At 54.4% G+C, this 19,548-nt stretch overlaps 1 protein-coding gene across 2 annotated transcripts in view; it reads right to left on the bottom strand.

Moving 5' to 3' along the window:
* Ttyh3 (tweety family member 3) overlaps nt 1-19,529 on the bottom strand; it is a 29,120-nt gene extending 9,591 nt beyond the window's left edge. For both annotated transcript variants that reach the window (XM_008851400.3, XM_029555146.1), the window contains exons 1-9: nt 19,203-19,529; nt 6,342-6,511; nt 5,819-5,930; nt 5,473-5,693; nt 5,000-5,095; nt 3,863-3,935; nt 3,549-3,624; nt 2,562-2,617; nt 1,735-1,827 (exon numbers count right to left, since the gene is read on the bottom strand). In XM_008851400.3, coding sequence (XP_008849622.1) covers nt 1,735-1,827; nt 2,562-2,617; nt 3,549-3,624; nt 3,863-3,935; nt 5,000-5,095; nt 5,473-5,693; nt 5,819-5,930; nt 6,342-6,511; nt 19,203-19,325 — 1,020 coding nt within the window. In that variant the 5' untranslated portion in view covers nt 19,326-19,529. The remainder of the gene's footprint in view (nt 1-1,734; nt 1,828-2,561; nt 2,618-3,548; nt 3,625-3,862; nt 3,936-4,999; nt 5,096-5,472; nt 5,694-5,818; nt 5,931-6,341; nt 6,512-19,202) is intronic.
* Nucleotides 19,530-19,548: the final 19 nt, after the last annotated feature.

Here is a 19,548-nt window from a genome sequence, read left to right as displayed (position 1 = left end):
GGAATAAAAGGGGTGGGGTGCCCACAGGTGTCTGTGCAATGTGGCCCCTGCTAGGAAGACTTTCTTTTGTTTTAGTTAAAATTCTTGCTCTGTACCCTGGACTAGTTTTAAATTCACAATCCTCCTACCTCAGCCTCCCCCAATGCTGGGATTATAGGTGTGTACCACCATACCTGGCTTTGCTTTATGTTTGTCTGTTTGAGTCAGGGTCTCACTATATAGCCCAGATTGGCCTGGAACTCATGGTTTATCTTCCTGCCTCAGCCTCCTGAGTGCTAGGATTAGAGGTGTGCACTCTAGATTTTCCTCACTGTCGTGGGAGAAACAGTGATCCGCTGTGTGTTTCACTGACCAGGACCTCGTTCTGCTCCTAAAAATCCTATTTTAGGTGGGGTGTGGTGACACACACCTATAATCATAGCAGAGGCAAAGGGAAGCAGAGGCAAACAACTGTTCCAGGTTTGAGGATACCCTCACCTATACAGCAAGACCATGTCTCAAAATACTAACAAAAATCAGCTATATAATCAGTTATAATAATCTTTTTATTTTAGACAGGGGTTCACTATGTAGCCCAAGAAAGATGGGGGATTCTGAATAACGTGTTAAGTGCCAGCACAGCACACACCAAGTTTCCTGCATGGAGATAATGCTGCACACCAACACCCTGGGCTGGCTGCAGCTCTCCAGGTCAGGGACTAGACCTGCTTGCTGCCTCCTGCAACAATTTTTTTAAGCTCTTTTGGGACAAGGTTTCCCTAGAGCCCCAACTGGCCTGGAACTTGCCACGTAGACCAGTCTGGCCTCAAATTCACAGAGATCTACATGCCTCTGCCTCCTGAGTACTGGTTGTAACACATTTTTATTTACTTGAAGTTACAGATAAGTTGTGAGCTGCCATGTGGGTGCTTGGAACTGAATCCAGGTGTTTTGCAAGAATAGCCAGTGTTAACTGCTGAGCCATCTATCTAGCTCCTGCAATAAATTTTTTGTTTGTTGTTTTAAGACAGGATCTCCTTGTAGGCCTAGCTGGCCTGGAACTTGCTATGTAGACCAGGTTGGCTTTGATCTCACAGGGATCTGCCTGCCTTTCCCTCCCAAGTTCTGGGATTAAAGGTGTGTGCTACCATGCCTTGTTGGCTTTGGCTTTTGAGAGAGGGTCTGGATACATAGTCCAGGTTGGTCTAGAGGTCAAGATCTTCCTGCCTCAGTCTCCTGAGTGCTAAGATAACAGGTGTGAGCCATTATGCTGAGCTTGTACTACTTTTTAGTGGTATTTTACAAAAATATTTTTATTACACTCTCTCTCTCCTCTCTCTCTCTCTCTCTCTCTCTCTCTCTCTCTCTCTCTCTCTCTCTCGACATTAGAGGACAACTTGTGGGAATTAGTTCCCTCCTGCTATGTGTGTGCAATGTCTGCGTAAGCCAGAAGAGGGCATCGGATCCCCTGGAATTGGAGTCACGGATGGTTATTAGCCACAGTGTGGGTGCTGGAAACTGAACCCAGATCCTCTTCAAGAACAGCCAGTGCTCTAAACCACTGAGTCATCTCTCCAGCCCCCTCAAATATAAAATATTTTTATAAACCTATGAAAATTTTCTAGGGAAAAGGACCAGAGAGGGAGGGAAGGGAAGGCGAGAAGGCTGTGTGGGAAATGAAGGGGAGAAATCAGGACATCCAGGACCCTACTGGGCCACCTTCACCCACGTTCTCTTACCGTGGTAGTCTCTTACCTTGGTGGCTGGGTGTTCCCGGGGAACACTCCTCAGCAGCTCAGCCACAACATCCTGCATTTCCACCAGTGCCTTGTGGCTGCCCGACAGCTTCTGCTCCAAAGAGGTGTGGAGGTGGGAAGTCCAGTGGCTGCCAGCTGCTAGTCCCACCCCAACCCTCCCTACACAGGCAGCCAGTGAGGATCCAAGTGGCAGGCTGTGCCTAGCTCTGCCCTACAGGCTATAGAGTACCCTTTGCTCCCCAAGCTGCTACACAGAGGCCAACATAGACCCTGGGGTGGTAACAGAATCCTGCGCTTGCTACAGAGAGTAAAGCATGTCATCATCAACAAAGATGAGTCTTTGGGACCCAAAGGGCTCCTATTATCTTGGTGGTATGACAGGCAGACAGTAAAGGAGCTTTTTTGGCTAACCGAGGCTGCCAACCTCTTCAAATGCCACCGCAATGGCACCTGAATAGATGGAGTTCTACAGAGGTGTCCCCATGGCTCCTCCCACCCCTGCCCATGTCAGTATTCAGCATTGCCTGTCTTTCAGAGTTGCTGAAGGAAACTCAAAGCATGAAAGGTGTCCTAAGGATGTGGTGACATTAAACAGGTCACCAGGAGAGGATGGGAGCAACGAGTCAGCAGAGAGTGACACTCCCACAGCATCCCTCCAGCTCTGTCTGCCCAGCACCTATGAGGGCGGCTGGCTACAGACACTAGAGTTTGGGGGGTGGCCAGGCCCAGAGTTTTGCTCAGCCTCTCTCCCACAGACAAGATGCTTTGCTCTTCCCGCACCTTGCACCCTGAACCAGAGCCACCCAGGACCAGCCTAGCTCTCACCTGCTGGAAGGGGTTGGTGGCACGGGGCGAGCAAGTCAGGTAGTACTGTAAAATGTCTGTGGAGAGAGGGAAGTGGGCTGAAGGCGGGTTCTGTGTGTGTCTGCATGTGAGTACAAATGCACACTTATGTCCTCATATTATCTGCACCCACACGTCTGTGCTTGCAAATGGTGTATGTCTACATTCATGTGCTGGCACATACTTAGGTATGAGTGTGCATGCACACATGGACATATGGATATATATATATATCCATGTATGTGAGGCACAGCCGTGACCTCCAGGGAGATTGAGACTAGCCCAGACCCTATCCTCACAGTGGGGTCCCTGCCACTGTGTAGGACATTCAGAGCCGGGTCTTCTTGGTCTGGAAGCTTGATATTGGGTGGGGTGAGCTCTCTAGAGAGCACCATCCACAGCCTTAGCTTCTTCACTCCATCAGTGCCCCAGGAGTCCAGGGGCACAGGCTCCTCACTCCCTCTCCCCACGGCCAGCATGTCTGAAAGTCCTGTTGGCCCCACTTTCAAGGTACACCCCTGTCCACTTCCACCTGCTCAAGGCTTTCCTGCAAAAATGTGAGGGTTTTTTTGTTGTTGTTGTTTTGTTTTGTTTTAAGACAGTCTCATTCAGGTTTGCCAGGAACTGAAGACCCTCCTACCACAGCTCTGAGGAGGTTTTTAAAAGGATACCCATCATAGTTGGGTCTCTCTCTTCCCCACTAGAAGAAAGCCCGTATTCCCAACTGTGGCCCAGCAGCCTTTTTGGCCCCCCACCCTCTCTGCTCCCAGCTGGTTGATCTCCTGCCTCACAAACACAGCTGGGGTTTCTGCCTCAGGCCTCCACAAAAGAGGTAGCCTCCTCTTCAGCAGGTGTTCCTCCTCTGGCTGCCCACTCGGAAGCAGCCTAGTACCAACATTTTCTTGGCCTGTACCAAGCCTCCTGGGATCGCTATTATAGTTCATCCCAGCCCTATGGCCATAGACTCACCCCCATTCAGTACTGAGTGCTCCTCCACCATCTTGGTCACAAAGGCATCAGGGTCCATGCAGAAGTCGCTGGAGCCCTGGGGGGGTGGGGCAAGGTAGGGCAGGTGACCAAGCTGGGCCTAAGGGAAGCCATGCCCACCCAGGGTTCTCGGTAAGTAGAATTTGTCCCACAGGATTAAGAAGAAGGAAGGTGAATGGGGGGGGGGTGTGGATGTGCAGTGTGACCCAGGGCAAAATGAGAGGGGACAGGAGTGTGGCTTCCTCCTCCCCACCGAGGTCCAGCAGGTAGGGATTGCTGGTCCCTCTGCCACTCACCACAGACACGGCCAGCTCCAAGCCCAGTGTACCCCAGCTGATGACCAGGGCCAAAACACCCAGCAAGCAGACCCTTGGGGCAAAGAAGGCTGGTCAGCAGCCCCCAGGCTGGGGGTAGGGGACGTGCCACACACATAGCTGTGGGTCAGAGGGCCAGAGACCCCAGGGCACATCTAGGGATCTGGTCCACACAGGGGCAGTGGCTTCCTTGTGGCCTGGTCTCAGAGTTGCTCAAAGCCCAGAGCCAGGACAGATTCCCATCCTGGCTGGAGTGGGTCTCTGCCAGCTCAGAGCTGGGAACAAGAGTGTAGCCCAGGCTTGGCTGGAAGACCCTATGGCTGCGTGGGCCTCACACTTCCTGTCCACATGAAACTTCAGCCACTTCAGGCCATCCAACTCTGGCTCTTCCTCCATCCAACTCAGGCCTGCTCCAGCCACACAGGCCTCTATGCCACTATACATACCATCCAACTGTGGGCCTGAAGAAACCACTGACCATCTTTCCCAAGTATCCAAGCCTCCCTTGCTCCCTTGAGCTTCAGTCCAACTGTCCCCTCTTGGAGTTCCTTGGGTGCGTTTCATACTCAGGATCCCCTGACTCTGACTTTGCTTTTCTCTTGGGCTCTATCACAACTATCCTTTCATCTCTCCAAGGACTGTGGGTGACACAGGCAGGGGCTGGAGGATTCTCAGGACTCAATGGTAACAGACCCAGGAGCTGGGAGGTAACTGTTCAGGAGGCGCAGTATGGGCAAGCTATCATCTTTCTGTCTTTCAGAGGAGACACTAACAGGCCACCTGCCCAAGGTGGCCAACACAGTAATGACAGCTGGGCTGAAAACCAGCCAGGTCTCCTGGTATCTCCCATCACTTGGGAGACCTAACCAGGAAGTCTGTAAGTGCCTCGTGTGTACTTTCCAAGGAGCTAGCAACCATGAACAGGCAAAAGGTCAACAACATTGACCACAGTAGAGTGGCGTCTTAGGGAGGAAAACTGCATTTAAGAGATGCTCATGTTGGGCAGACCCATGCCACGGCTTTGTGAGTCTCACTGATGGAGGGGAGAGAGGACTATGATGCCTCGGCCCATCCTTCAATCCCACCAACCCACAGGGGCCCACCTTCCCCTCAACTCACCCAACCAAGATGCCTTTGGAGCTACGGATGAGGCCCACCAGCACCAGGAGGCAGATGATGACATCAAGCAACAGGAGGCCCAGGTAACCCAGCCACCTGTGGACACACACAAGTGTGGACCAGGCATGGATGATGACAGGGCAAATAGCCTGAGACCCAGGGACTGGTATCCCCCACCCCTTTTGCAAGGTCTTTCCACGTAGCCCAGGCTGACCTGGAACTCACAATCCTTCTGTCTCAGCCTCCCCAATGCTGGGATTACAGGTATACACAACCAAACCTGACTCAGTGTCAGTTCTTGAAAAAGACACCCCCCACACACACACAGGGATTCGCACTATGGTGACCTTCCATTGCTCTGTCCAGAACCCGTAAGGCCTCAGGGACTAGGTACAACAGGGTCTCAGAAGGGTGATGCTCTACCCAGGTGAAGTAGGCCCTAGAAGGAAAGCAGGAAAGAGGACTTGGCTTACCTGTACCAGTCATAGAGGTCCACCTGCTCAGCTAGCATCTCCAGTGACACGCGGGGATTCCTCCAAAAGGGGATGGCAGCAGTGTAACCCAGCAGTGTCCCTAGCAGGCTCTGCAGCCGCTGCACAGCCCGTAGGGATTCCTGCCTCCCAGCCAGCTGCCGCTCCAGGCTCTGCAGGTTGGGCTCTGCGGTGCGATTCAGGGCCACTGCAGTTTCCCACACCTATGGGAACCGGCAAGCGCTAAGGCCAGGTGCAGGGACTTCACCCGCCCTACCCACTCCTCCCACCTGCGCACAGACAAGGTATACAGCAAACAGGGCTGGGCGCTCCCCAACCCGCCACTCACGCGGTCCTGGACCCCTGCCACTGTACGGTTGGCATGGCGCAGCGAATAGGTGGCTCGATGGACGCCGTCGCTGGTCTCCCCGTTGCCATAGAATCCCACTGCGATGCCAGCGCTGGGGAAATCCGAACCATCAAACTCCACACCTGCTGCCCTGCCTCTGGCCCCGCCCATCTCTTGTCTTACCCAGTCTCCTAAGCCCCTCACAGGCTCTGGCCCTACCCAAATTGCCCCAGTCCCCTGGCCCCGCCCCACCCCTGCACCCAACCGGTCTCCTAGGCCCCTCCGCCCCTCTCTGCTCCCACCCGGTCCACCAGGCCTTTCCCCGGCTCTGGCCCTACGCAGTCTTCCCCCAGACTCTGGCCACGCCCCTTTCCTGGCCCCACTGTCCCCGCCTGGTCCTCCCTAGACTGTCCCAGTTCTCTGGCCCCGCCCCTCCCCTGGCCCCACCCTGCACTCCAGATCATCTCAGGCCTCGCCCCGCCCTCTCCAGCTCCCGGCCCCGCCCTTCCTCTGTCGGGCTCACCTGCACACTAGCGTGGCGATGATGACACACCAGGCCGTGCAGCAGCAGTCAGCATCCAGGTGCTCGTCGGTCTTTCGCCGCCGGCAGCAGAGCCAGAAGGAGTAAAAGAGCAAGAAGAGGAGGTCTAGGGCCAGGCAGGCCAGGGCGGCGGCCCCCAGCAGTAGCAGCGCCTGAGAGCGGGCGGGAAGATGGGAGCGCTGGAGGGCGGGGCCTGGGCATTCTTTTAGTCTGCCTGGCCACGTGCTTCCCCAGTCAAGAAACAGTAAACCAGGCTTGGTGGCACGCGCCTGTAATCCCAGCTAGGAGTGTGAGTCCAGCCTGAGCTATACAGTGCTGAGTTCTTGGTACCCACACAGTGGTAGAACCCCAGTTGTCCTCTGACCTCCACATGTGTACTGTGGCACACACGGCCTACCCCGAGTTTCAGAGAAGTAGAGAGAACAGACCAGAAACCATGTGCCCCTTAGTGACCACATGACAGGAAATGTGGTCTCAGCTTGCTTCCTGTGTCAATGTGGGGAAAGAGGGTGTTGCTCTGCAGCAGTTACTGGTCAGCAGGGGCAGCTGAGGGATGCTGGATGGTCACCCACATTGCTGATGGCCTTTGGGTGCTTTCCCTGAGACCTGTGCATCAAGTGAAATGGAGGTGGAACAACCTAGTCCCCCTTGGGACCACAGGTTGCTCCCTCAGCAGTCCTGGTACCCAGTGGGCCATCTCCTGGGAGACAGTTGCCAGGCAACAGAAGGATGGCACTCCCTGCTCTCCCAAAAGCCAGCTGGCTGCTACACCTGGAGGCAGGCCTCTCCACTTCCCACCTGGCCGTGAAGTGGCTGCCTTTGCATCCAGTTACCGTGAGCCAAAAATTAGAGACTGATCCAAAGTCCCTCTGCTGCCCTGCCATTTAGAGGCTGGACCTCTGCCTGTGGCACAATACAGGGGAACCTTCAGATGAAGGCTAGAAACACCTAGCTCCACCAGAAGACCACAGCCCATCCCCCATCAACTACATGGTGCCTCTCTACCCTGTGCCCTGGAACTGCCCAGCAATCTGAACCTTACAAGACACTGGAAGTGAGAATCTTTCTACTTCTGCAGAGTGTGCTCAGGGAGGGGAACAGGTGCTGACCCAGGAGGCTGACCCAGGACTTGACTGCAGGCCACAGGCCAGGCACAGGAGCCTCACATTGACCCTGCTTGTTTCCCGGCATCAGGTCCTACACACAGTGGCTATCAATAAACATCAGGGTACTTAGCAGCAACAACATCCCTGGCTTCCCTCTGGATCCCCTTCACCTGCTCACACCTGGGCATGGACTAGAGGTACCAACCCTCTGCAGGTCCCCTCCTTACAGGTTAGAGACAAAGGATGATATGGGCCTGAGAGCTGCTGACCAGTCTCTCCAAGGACCAAAGACATCTGCACTTGTATGAGCAGGGCCACCCTGGGGTTTCCTATGTCAGCCAGCCCCATCTTGGCCCTGGGTAGAATTACCCTTGCTCCCTTGTACCCCCATCTCCATATTCACAGCATGCAACTGTGGGAGTGGTGGCTTGGGCTCCATCTCACATCTAGAATGTACATCTTTCTGGGAATGTACATCTTCCCAGGGAAGCGGAAGTGGGAGATGGATCCCAGATAGGCACCATGCTTCAGCTCTGCACCCAGTGCTCTGCCAGTCCTGGGACACCTCAAAGGGCCTGCAGACCCAGTTCTCCATGGTGGTACCTGTACCACATCCTCCCATTTGCTAGATAAGAAAACAGTAAGACAAGATCCTTGACAGGAGCTGGGGTAGGGTGAGGCGAGCTTGTCCCTTAATGGATGGGGTGTCGGGCAATCTGCCGTGAACAGCAGCCAGGGTTTGTGTGTGAACCAGAGCCAGTAGAGTCACTGGGAAAGGACACAAGCCAATGGATATGTCATGGTTGGCTTTTGTTGTCAACCTTACACTTGGGAAGAGGGAACCTCAGTTGGGGAATTTTCTCTATCAGATTGGTCTGTGGCCATGTCTATGAGGCATTTTCTTGATTATTGAGTGGTATGGCAGGGCTCAGCCCACTGTGGGTGGTGCCACCGCTGGGCAGGTGGTCTGTGGCTGTATGAGGAAGCAGGCTGAGCACAGGCCAGAGGAGCAAGCCAGTACGTAGCATTCCTCCATGGTCTGTGCTTCAGTTCCTGCCTCCAGATTCCTAGCCAGCTTCCCTCAAAGATGGACTGTCACTTAGAAGTGTAAAATGCAATAAACCCCTTCCTCCCCAAGTTATTTTTGGTCAGAGTGTTTTATCACAGCAATAGAAAGCAAACTAGAACAGGGCAGAAAGGCTTTGAGTCTCACCTTTGTGGGGAGCCCCTAGGAAAAGCCACCGGTCCTCAGAGGGGTGTGGAGCAGCCACATGAGCTCAGGGAGAAAGCACACACCCAGCCCCAAACATAAATGTTCAGGCCTATGTTCACATGTGTGCTGTGGGATTACCCACACATGCACGTACCAGAGGTATGGTCCAGTGAACCTGAGGGCTCCTATGTGCCTGGTAGGCTCTCAAATCAGCCCAGGCAGACCAGACCTGGTCAAAACTAGGAGGCTGTAATGGGAAGGAAACAAGTCTCAGTCCAAGATATCAGGCTCAAGAAATCCCATGGCCACTCAAAAAAAAAAAAAAAAAAATGGTGTCCTGAGACTAACCCAAGGATGCCAGTGTCACTCAAGCCCTCACAAGTGACAGGAGCTTGGCACACCCAACTCCCTGCTCTTAGGGCAGTCAGGTGTCCATACCTGATGTCCCTCCTCTTTCCAGCCTCTTGGAGTATGTGGGGTAGGAAAGGGGCCTCAGTTTACCCACAATGAGGTTGAGAGCTTCCTATCTTGGTCTGGCCTGCTCTAGGAAGTGCTGCCTGACCATATTTCTACCCTCTGTGCCTTGAGGTCTGCCACCACATCTCAAATGGGGTACTGAAAGGTGTCACTGAGTTCATGAATTGGACAAGGACAGTGTACCTCTGATTCAAGCTAAGGAGGGACACTGACCGCCCTGAGCCTATCCTCAAGTCTACTCAGGACCTGTGCACTCAATCTCACTGTGGGTAAACTGAGGCCCCTATTTCCCACTGCACAAACTCTAAGAGGCTGGGGGAACTTTCTGACAGGACCTGTTTCTACAAGATGGGGCCAGCTGTGAAGAGAGCTCCCTGGTCATTCCCTGGGCACAGAGTGCAGGCAGTGGGTCCTGCACTAGCCCCATGGGTAGAAGGATTGGTACCCTCCTAGTTTGCTCTGAGGGGAGGGCATGTCAGCACAGCCACACTGGGACCCTGTGGGACAGCCTGACTTGTGCTCAGTCTTCCAGGCTTGATGCCCAGAGGACATGCCTCCATGGGGCACTAGGCCAACACATTCAATGGCAGGGCAGCCACCACTGCCCACAAGCCATTGAGGATGATAACGAGAAGTGCCACTCAGCATCTGGGCTCTGACCACATGGAATTTTCCGTCTGCGGTGGAAGTGATCTAGAGGCTCACTCAGGCAAGACAGGCACCCGTCCCTGTCCTCAGGCTACCAGCTATGGTATAGGCTGTAGGCGTGGCATTGGGCTGTGCAGAGCATACACAGTGGGGGACTCAACCAGAGCTCAGCCTCCAGCCAGGCTTCAGGCAGAGGTTGGCAGGGAAAGTGGATGGCTCCACTGTGTGGATGGCACAGGTTGTGGACGGGATCAGGCAAAAACTGGGGACCTAACCCTCCCCAGCCCCCAGTGGCCTCCTACCATGACTCCCCTAGAACTCCCTAAATTCAGAACCTGTGAGCCACACTGTATATGCACCCCTCACACATGCAAATGTAAAGGCTCAGCATTACCCCAGGCCCAAATTGGGGGACAGAACACACAACCTGGATGGAGCAGGGATGAGTCAACACAGAATCTTACCTGCTTGAGCAGGGATGAGTCACCACACAGTTTTACCTGCCTGCTTGGAGCAGGGATGAGTCAACACAGAGTCTCATCTTCCTGCCTGGAGCAGGGATGAGTCAACATAAGAGTCTCATTTTCCTGCCTACCTGGATCAGGGATGAGTCAACAGAGTCACATCTGCCTGCCTGGAGCAGGGATGAGTCAACACAGAGTCTCATATGCCTGCCTGGATTGGGGTGAGTCACCACACAGTCTCACCTGCTTGCCTGGAGCAGGGATGAGTCAACACAGAGTCTCACCTGCCTGAGTAGGGATGAGTCACCACACAGTCTCACCTGCCTGCCTGGAGCAGGGATGACTCAACACAAGAGTCTCACCTGCCTGAGCAGGGATGAGGCACCACAAAGTCTCACCTGCCTTCCTGGATCGGGATGAGTCACCACACAGTCTCACCTCCCTGTCTGGAGCAGGGATGAGTCAACACAGAGTCTCACCTACCTGCCTGGAGCAGGGATGAGTCAACAGTCTCACTTGCTTGAGCAGGGATGAGTCACCACACAGTCTCACCTGCCTATCTGGAGCAGGGATGAGTCAACAGAGTCTCACCTGCTTGAGCAGGGATGAGTCACCACACAGTCTCACCTGCCAGCCTGGAGCAGGGATGAGTCAACACAGAGTCTCACTTGCCTGCCTGGATCGGGGTGAGTCACCACACAGTCTCATCTGCCTGTCTGGATCAGGGATGAGTCATCACACAGAAGCTCATCTTCCTGCCTGAAGCAGGGATGAGTTAACACAGTCATACCTGCCTGAACAGGGATGAGTCAACATAGAGTCTCATCTTCCTGCCTGGAGCAGGGATAAGTCACCACATAGAGGGCCTCGGCCTAAGACAGACTGAAGATGTGGACATGAATTCACTCTTGCTGGGTCACCAGAGGCCTCTTCAAACCCCAACAGGACAGTTCATGGTCATGGGAACCAGAAAGAGGTACCAGAAGTGGGTCACACAGACTGCCATTATGGGTCATGGGTTACCTCCTGAGCACCCTGGGAGGGGCCAGGGCTCAAAGATGGCTCTGTAATCTACAGCCCAGGAAGGGGTCAGGAAGCAGGAAGGGGTCTAGGGCACTAGGCTGGAGACACAGACAGAGGGGTGAGTGAGGACAGGGAAGTGGGAGCCCTCCCTTGCACTGGGAACTTCTAACATCCTGCATCTGCCAGAGGAAGAGACAAAGTTTGGGGGTGAGGAAGCTAGCTAGGGACTAAGCGCCCACATACATGCTAGGCCACAGTAAGTAAAGACCGAGAACATCCCTGGATCATGAGTGACAACTAGCTTAGCAGTCAGTGCACGGCTGCATGGGCCACTTACCAGGTTCCCTGAGTCTGGGGCTTGAGGGTCCCCAGAGCATCTGGTGCAGACTGGGAAGCCAGCTCTCACCCCCACAATGGGGAGCCAGGGCTCTTCCGCCCTCTGTCCTGGCCGTATAGCCAGGACACTGAACCAGCTGCCCAACCACGGTCCCCCACCCCCAACATGCTGGGCCCAGGCTCCGGCAATGCGGGCCAGAAATTAAAAACAGATTTTCCACCAGGCCAGTCTTGGGTTTCATGAATTCCAAGACAGTGAGCTTGTGGTGGGGACTGGAGAGAGCAGAGATGATGACTGCCATGCAAGAGCTGGGGAGCAGGGCCCAGCTTGCTGCCCAGTCCCTCACCCTGAGTCTGAAAGTCTAGATGCCCATGGCTGCACAGTCATGCATCTATATTCCTGGGGCCTCATTCTGGAGGCGTCCACTGTCAGGGACCCTCTGGCAAATGTCTCTATCTTGTCTCCCAGCTCTGTGTGACACAGTTCCCAAGGTGTCTGACCATACTAGGCTGCAGCAGCCACTTCCTGATCTGTGTCTTCCCCACCACCCTACTCAGACCAAGAGGTCAAGGAGCCAGAGAGATACGTGCACCCCATGGCAGGGCTGTAAGGAGGGCTTTGAGTCTAATATAGTCCAGCCTCTGGGTCCTGCCACAGCCTGCCTGTTGTCACATGCTCAATCTCTGAGGACAGTGTGAGGCACTTCCCATATCCCTGACCCTCTCAGGCCTCAAAGGAACTGCTGTGGGGGAGGGGTGTTTACAGGGAAGGAGTACCCTTGAGTGTTCCAAAGATGGTTCCATGGAGGTCAGGATCCCCAATCCACATCTCCAGTCCTCCATTTCTGCCTGGGTAGGGCCACAGCGTCTAGCTTCACGGTCACGGAGAGAGGGGGGTACTCTACTAGAATGAACAGTATAAGACCCTTGCAGGTGCAGGCACAGTGGTGCAGGTCTTTAATTCCAACATTTGGGAGGGAGAGGCCCTCAGATCTCTGTGAAATCCAGGCCAGCCTGGTGTACACAGCGAGTTCCAGAAGATTTATCGTCCTCTTTTTTTTTTTTTTTTTTTTTTTTTTTAAAAAAAAAAAAAAAAAAAAAAAAAAAAAAAAAAAAGGACCTTGCAGCTGTGGCCTGGGGTGAGGGTGGGGGTATCAAGGCCACAGAGCACACAACTCCCTCAGAACCTGACAAAAGACTCCAGGTGGTAGCCAGAAAAGCCTGGTATGGACCCCTGAGGCAGGGCTCCTGCCAGGAGACAGGGGCAGGAAGAAAAAGGTTGGCAGAGAGGGTCACTAAAGAAATCTCACAGTGGCCCAGGAACACTGGACCCAACCCCCCACTCAACAGAAGCCTTTCAGTTTTGAGTCTAGTTTGGAGACAAGGTCTCATGTAGCACAGACTGGCCTCAAACTTCCTATGTAGGGGAGGATGGCCTTGAACCTCCTGCCTCCACCTCCCAAGAGCTGGGATTACTGGCATGTACCACTACAGGGTCCTGAAGATGGAACCCAGGGTTTCATGAATGCTAGGCAAGCACTCTATCAACTGAACTACAGCCCCAGCACCATTCTTGCAAATAAAAATTATTATTTTATTATTAATAGAGGGAGCGTGCACGCCACCATGCACGTGTGGTGGTCAGAGGACAACTTTGTAGAGTCAGTTCTCTCCTTCCACATTTACATGGGATCTGGAGATTGAACTGAGGTCCTCAGTCTTGTACAACAAACACTCTACCCACTGAGCCATCTTGGTGGCGCATGTGCTTGTTTTTGAGCAGGGTCTCCCTATGGAGCTCATTCTGGCCTCAAATTTGTGATACTTCTGCCTTGTCCTCCCGAGAGCTAGGATTATAGGCATGCACCACAACCTTGGCTAGCAGAAGCCGTCTCAGAAACCTCCCTTCTCCCCAGGTGTAGTAGTGCGTGGCTTTAAACCCAGCACTTTGGAGGCAGAGGCAGGTGGATCTCTGTAAGTTTGAGGCTATAGGGGTCTTCATAATGAGTTCCAGGCCAGCCGGGGCTACACAGTATGATGATCCTCTCTCAAACAAAAACAAAACAAAACAAAACAAAGCAAAACAAAAACTCTCTTCTCAGGACTTTTCCAGGGTTGGGGATTATATGACCACAACAGGACTGCATGTCCACAGCATAGTCAAACACCAGGGTCCGGTGAAGTGGCTTCTTTCCGGAAGCCAAGTTTGGGGCCCTAGCACCCATACCCAGTGGAGTAGACATGACAGTCCAGAGTCACAGCCTCACCATCTCTTGACCATAAGATGACCCTGACTCAGACCCAGTCCCCTGGGACTCAGTACTGGCCATGAAACATTCACTGCCAACTGGGCCTGGCAGAGGCTTGCCTGCCTCCCCCAGCACAGGACCCCCGCTCCCTTGTACCAAGTCTAGCCCATTGGCTTCTGCCCACCCAGGGCTTGTTCTAGAAGTTTCCACCCTGCTCTGTGAGCCATCCTGATTTGGCCTTCTGTTACTTGAAACCTCAGAATTCTGGCCAGCACTGGGGGATGCTAGGGAAGCACACAGAAGCAAGTGAGTGGACATAGCCAAAGAACACAGTGTTTAAACAGCAGGTGCAAAGGCTGAGGGTGTGGCTCAGTTGGTCGAGCGCTTGCCTAGCTTGCATGAGTTCTTAAGTTCGATCCTCAGCACCACATAAACCAGGCATGATGGTGCAGCAGAGACAGGAGGATCAGAAATTCAAAGTCATCCTCAACAACACAGTGAGTTCAAGGCCAGCCTGGGATACATGAGACCTTGTCTCAAAAAAATGCAGGGTATGGTGGCACACACCTCTAACCCCAGCACTGGGGAGGCAGAGGCAGGTGAATCTCTGTGAGATTGAGGCCAGCCTGGTCTACACGGAGTTAGTTCCAGGCTAGCTGGGGCTACAGGGAGACCCTGTCACTGGGAATCAGTGGCAGGAGGATCCCCAGAAGCTCTTGGACTGACTAGTCTGGCACAGGCAACGGCAAAGAAGAAACCCTGTCTCAAACAAGGTAGAAGGTGAGGACTGACACTCTAGATTGTTCTCTGAACTCTTATGCTCACTGTGGCATGTGCCTAACTACAGTCACACACACAAATGAACATAGACACTGAATACATGCACACATCATACACACATGCACAGATACAAAAGATTAAAAAAAAATTTTTTTAACTGACCCAATAATAAAAAACCAGGAGACAAAGCTAGGGGCATGGCTCAGTGGTAGATTGCTCACTTAGCATACATGAGGTCCTGGGTTTGAGTGACATGGTGGCATACAACTCTGGTTTCAAGTCATCCCATAAACGCATGTGCAAGGACAGACTCCAACTGGGTGGCTCCTTTATCTTTGTGTGGTCACCCTACATACACCAGAGTGTCCCATGGACGTGCACTGCCTATGTAAGTTAGAGACAGGAGATAAGGCTATTTTTTCAGACAGAGCTCATTTCCTGAGTAGTCGGAGAGGATGACGATGAAGCCAGCCCTGCCCAGAGGACACAGCTGAGCTGCCAGCTTCCCTGCTATGCCACTGACCTTTCATACCAGCTGTGAGCTCTAGGAGACCCCTGTCCCTGGGGGCTGTTCAACTGAAGCTCAAGTAGTAGTGTGGGCTCACTACCTGAGATACAGAACACCCAGTACTACCTCTTAGGTAGCTAGTTCCCCTGGGCCATTTGGGTACCTCTCCCTTGTTCTAACACCCAGGCTTCTCTGCCTCAGGGCCTTTGAATACTCTGTTCCCATAGCTAAGGATCTCTCTACTCAAGGCCTGGGTACATCACCTAAGTACCCCCCCCCTTTTTATTTTGAGATCAAACCCAGAGCCTTTGCACAAACTAGGCAAATGCCTTAACACTGACCACCAACCACATCTCTGCCTCAGGGCCTTTGAATACTCTGTTCCCATAGCTAAGGATCTCTCTACTCAAGGCCTGGGTACATCACCTAAGTACCCCCCCCCCTTTTTATTTGGAGATCAAACCCAGAGCCTTTGCACAAACTAGGCAAGTGCTCTACCACTGACGTACATCCCCACCCCACTCCCTTTATAACGGTCTTCCTAAATTGCTGGCTTTGAACTCATTCTGCGGCCCAAGCTGGCCTTGAACTTTCAATCCTCCTGCCTCACCCTCCTAAGTGGCTGGGATGACAGGCCTGCACCACTACCACACCTGGTTCTCCTTAAGTCTTATCAGACATCTGAACCTCAGGGCTCATGGGAAATGATCCCACATGCTCGGTAAACCACAGACAAGTTACTGGCTACCTGGATGGCTAGTATGCCGTAGACTCACTATGTACCAGGGTTAGGATGGTACATGGTGATTAAGAGAGGAAGCTGCTGAGCCCCAGTCCTTGGCTGCAGTCTCCATGGCAGACCAGGTAATAGCTCCTCCAGGAAGCCTTCTGAGGAGGGAAGGCCCACAGACCCTGCTTATCATTAATCATAATGTTTCTCATCAGCCAGCAGTTCTGACCTGCCTTGAACTGGTAGAGACACTGAACCAAAGACTGGGAGCAGACAGTGTGAACTTGACCTTTGCCTGAGGATGCAGGGTCATGCTGGGTCATGAGGGCTGATAGGGGACAAGAAAGCAGATATTCCCCTGATACACACCAGAATGAGGCCAGCAGGCTATATCACATCAATACTCTACTCTGAGGGGGGTCTGATGTCAAAGCCTAGAGACTGCAAGACCAAGTTAGAATCAAGACTCAGAGGACCTGTAGCTCCAGGCCACATGGGATCCCAAGACCTCTGGGTCCCACCCACACTGTCTGCTCAGTCTCCTGCCACCTCTGCTAGGACTTCAGCTCTTCCCTGTGAAGTGAACACACCCACCGCATAGATGCCCTAAAAGCCAGGCACCCCAGTGAGGTACACTAGGGATGGCCCAACTCCAATAGAGCACAGCCAGCAGTCTCTGGGAACAGCCTGGTGGGAAACCAGTACAAAACAGACCCTAGGAGCCCTTTCCCTCCCAAAGATGACCTCAGCCCCCATAAGACCCAACCAGGTGATTCATGGTGTCCTTTAGGCATTGTCACAGGCTCCTGAGAAGGGGAGACATGGTGGTGGCTCTCCCAGGATGGGGGCTGTGGACCTATGGTGGCTCAAAACTTTCCATCTCAATGCTGCAAGATGCCAACTCTCATCTTCAAAAGTGGCAAGGCCTGCTGGGGCTCTGGGAGCCCAGGTATCAGAGGGGCTTGTGACATGCCTGTAACAGCCCATCTGCTCCTAACCCCACAGTCACCACTTCTGCTGTGGGCTCCAGGAGGCATGGGCAAAAGGCTGGAGGAAGAACTCTGCCTCTCAGTGCTCCCAGAATGAGGCTAGGCCTTAGTCTGTATAACAGAACTGCTGCACAGCCCTGTTGAAAGGTGGCGAGTACAGGCAGCACTACACGGGGCTTGGCTGGAAGTCTAATTGTGGGTTCCACCAGGATTCCAGACAGTGGGCTATGGAGATAGAAAGAAGCAAAGGGCAAAGCTGGTTCTCTATCCTGGGAGAATTAGAGGCTCGCTTTCACAGTGGGGACAGCTTGGGTAGGGACAGGACAGATGGCTGAGACGATGCTCTAGGTCAGGATGGGTGAGAGGTTATTAGACGCAGTGGGATGGGTCAGCCACCCCCACATGCATACACACCCCTCACACACACAGAGTTAGCAAAACTTCACCAGGGAGACAGGCTAAGGCCCGTGAGGAACCTCCCACCCACCCAGGGAAGGAGCCTCCCTCCACACAGGTGACCCTGCAAAACCATCACAGCCAGCTCCAATTTAAGGATGAAGGGACGAAGCTGAGACAGGCTGAGCATCTGCCTAATGCACTAGCTCACAGAGGACAGGGACAGGATGGACGTCCACAGGCCCCTCAGGAGCAGAGGTGGCAGGGGTTGGAGCCAGGCTGGGTTCCACATGGTGAATTATTCAGTGGCTAATTCTGCTCCTGGGAGAGGAGGCAGGATAGAGAGTGAGTCAGAGGCCTCCCACAGCAGAGCCTGGAGCAGGACAGCAAAAGGGGGCAGGACCAGGCTCAGTTAAGGCCTCAGTTGAGGAGCTAGCTGGGTCACCACTTCCAGACCCCCAGAGTCTGCAGGAACTGGTCCCTCACCCTCTCTGTCACAATTGTGCCTGAACAGCAACAGCAAGTTCAATTCCATTTACAGCAGGAGCAGGTGGCAGGCCAAGGACCACAGGAAATGCTGTGGTCCTTCAAAACTGACCATTAGGCCAAACCTTCGGGAGATAACTTTCTGAAAGAAAGCAAGCTCACTCAGTCTTCTTCCAGGGAGAAGAGTAACAATGCCACTACACAGTAGGAGCATGCATTGCCCCAACCCTAGCTCACTCCAGGTCTGGCCTTCCCCAAAATCCAGGGGTGGCCTCTGGGGCTCCCTTCCTCTCACTGTTTCTGGGTGCAATGTCACCACATAGCAGGAGAACCCATTGCCCCCACCCTGGATCACTCTAGGACTGGCCTTCCTGAAAATCCCCGGATGGTCCCTGGGCCTCCCTTCCCCTTACTGCCTCTAGGTGCTCTGGCCTAGGCCAACCCTTTGCTGTATTTCTAATCGGCTGGAGCTGGGGTCAGGTAGACACAGAGCGGCAACAGCGACTCTGTGTACCCTCACCCTCGACTTCCGGCTCTCCTCATCTGGAAGAAGGTGGCTGCAGAAAGCAAAGCAGGCAGTATGTGGCAAGGCAGGGAGAGCACTAGATTCCCACACCGCTGTCTAGGGGTACCCGGATAGAAACCCTAAAGTGTTGGGGTGACCATGCAGCCGGATTACTCTGCTTCTAGAATCCCGGGCAGGAAGGAAAAGCCCATAGTCCGGTCCCTGGCTCTGCACTCAAATGACAGTGGTTCAGGGATGGGGGTGGTGTTGGGTCTTGGCATGATGCCAGGCCTAGGGATCCATGAGGAGACGGCTGCCAAGGGCCCCATGGCCCCCAGCCCAGACTGAGGCCCTCCCTGCAGCCAGGCCTCGCTCCCCCTTCCCTGGGGTGGGGAGGGGGGGTACTGCTAGCAGCCTGGTTTCCCACAACCACACGGCACCCTGCATACATCCCACAGCCTGACCGCGAAGCAAGGGGTTATTAGCGGCCACAGAGGGCTGGCCATGACCCAGGCTACTCATCCACCAACAGCCTGGCGGCGGGATTCCCCAAGTGGGTGAGGAATCCCCCTCCTGCCTGTACCCGGGGTTCCAACTTCGGCGCCCTGGGGATCCGTGGCTGGCGGGGGTCTCTATTGGGGGAACAGTTGGCCGCTTCAAGGATGGAGAGGGGCCTGGCAGGAACCCATAGGATCAGTGGGGGTCTATTAGGGGAGGGAGGTAGCTCCACCAATCCAGGCAGGAGGCCTTGGAGAGGCCCGAGGACCTTCTGTGGAGGCTCGAGGTTAGCCCCCGGAGGGAGACCAATGGGCCAGAGGGGACTCCCATAAGGAAGGTGCCACGACCCCGGATGGAGTGAGTGGAGAAGCTCCGGCCCCTCGGGAGGGACCATGACCCGGGGTCCCTGACCCCACACCCGGAGGCGCGTGTCACCTGCTGGTAGTCGGTGTCCTCCGGCCGGAACTGGCTGCTGGTGGCCTCCCACCGCAAGTCGAAGTGGGGCAGCCGGTGCAATAGGCTCACCCACCAGGGCGCCGCGTAGCTGACCCCGGCCATGGCGGGCGGCCGTGGAAGCTGCACCCGGCTTCCCTCGCTGCCCGGGACGCGGGGCTCAGGGACCCACCGACCCTAGCTCAGCTGCTCGCATGGTCCTCGCGATCCTGGGCTCCGGCCCGGCCCGGCTCGGCCCGGCTCGGCCCGGCTCGGCTGCACTCGGCTCCGTTCGGCCGCCCGCGCCCGCCGCCTCTTTGTTCGCCTCCGCCGCCACCGCCCCCTCCGC

Source organism: Nannospalax galili, unplaced genomic scaffold (assembly GCF_000622305.1).
Source record: "Nannospalax galili isolate Female #2095 unplaced genomic scaffold, S.galili_v1.0 scaffold664, whole genome shotgun sequence".
Lineage (NCBI taxonomy): Eukaryota > Metazoa > Chordata > Mammalia > Rodentia > Spalacidae > Nannospalax > Nannospalax galili.
Note: the sequence above shows the minus strand (reverse complement) of the source record. Positions and strands in the feature narration are given on the sequence as shown.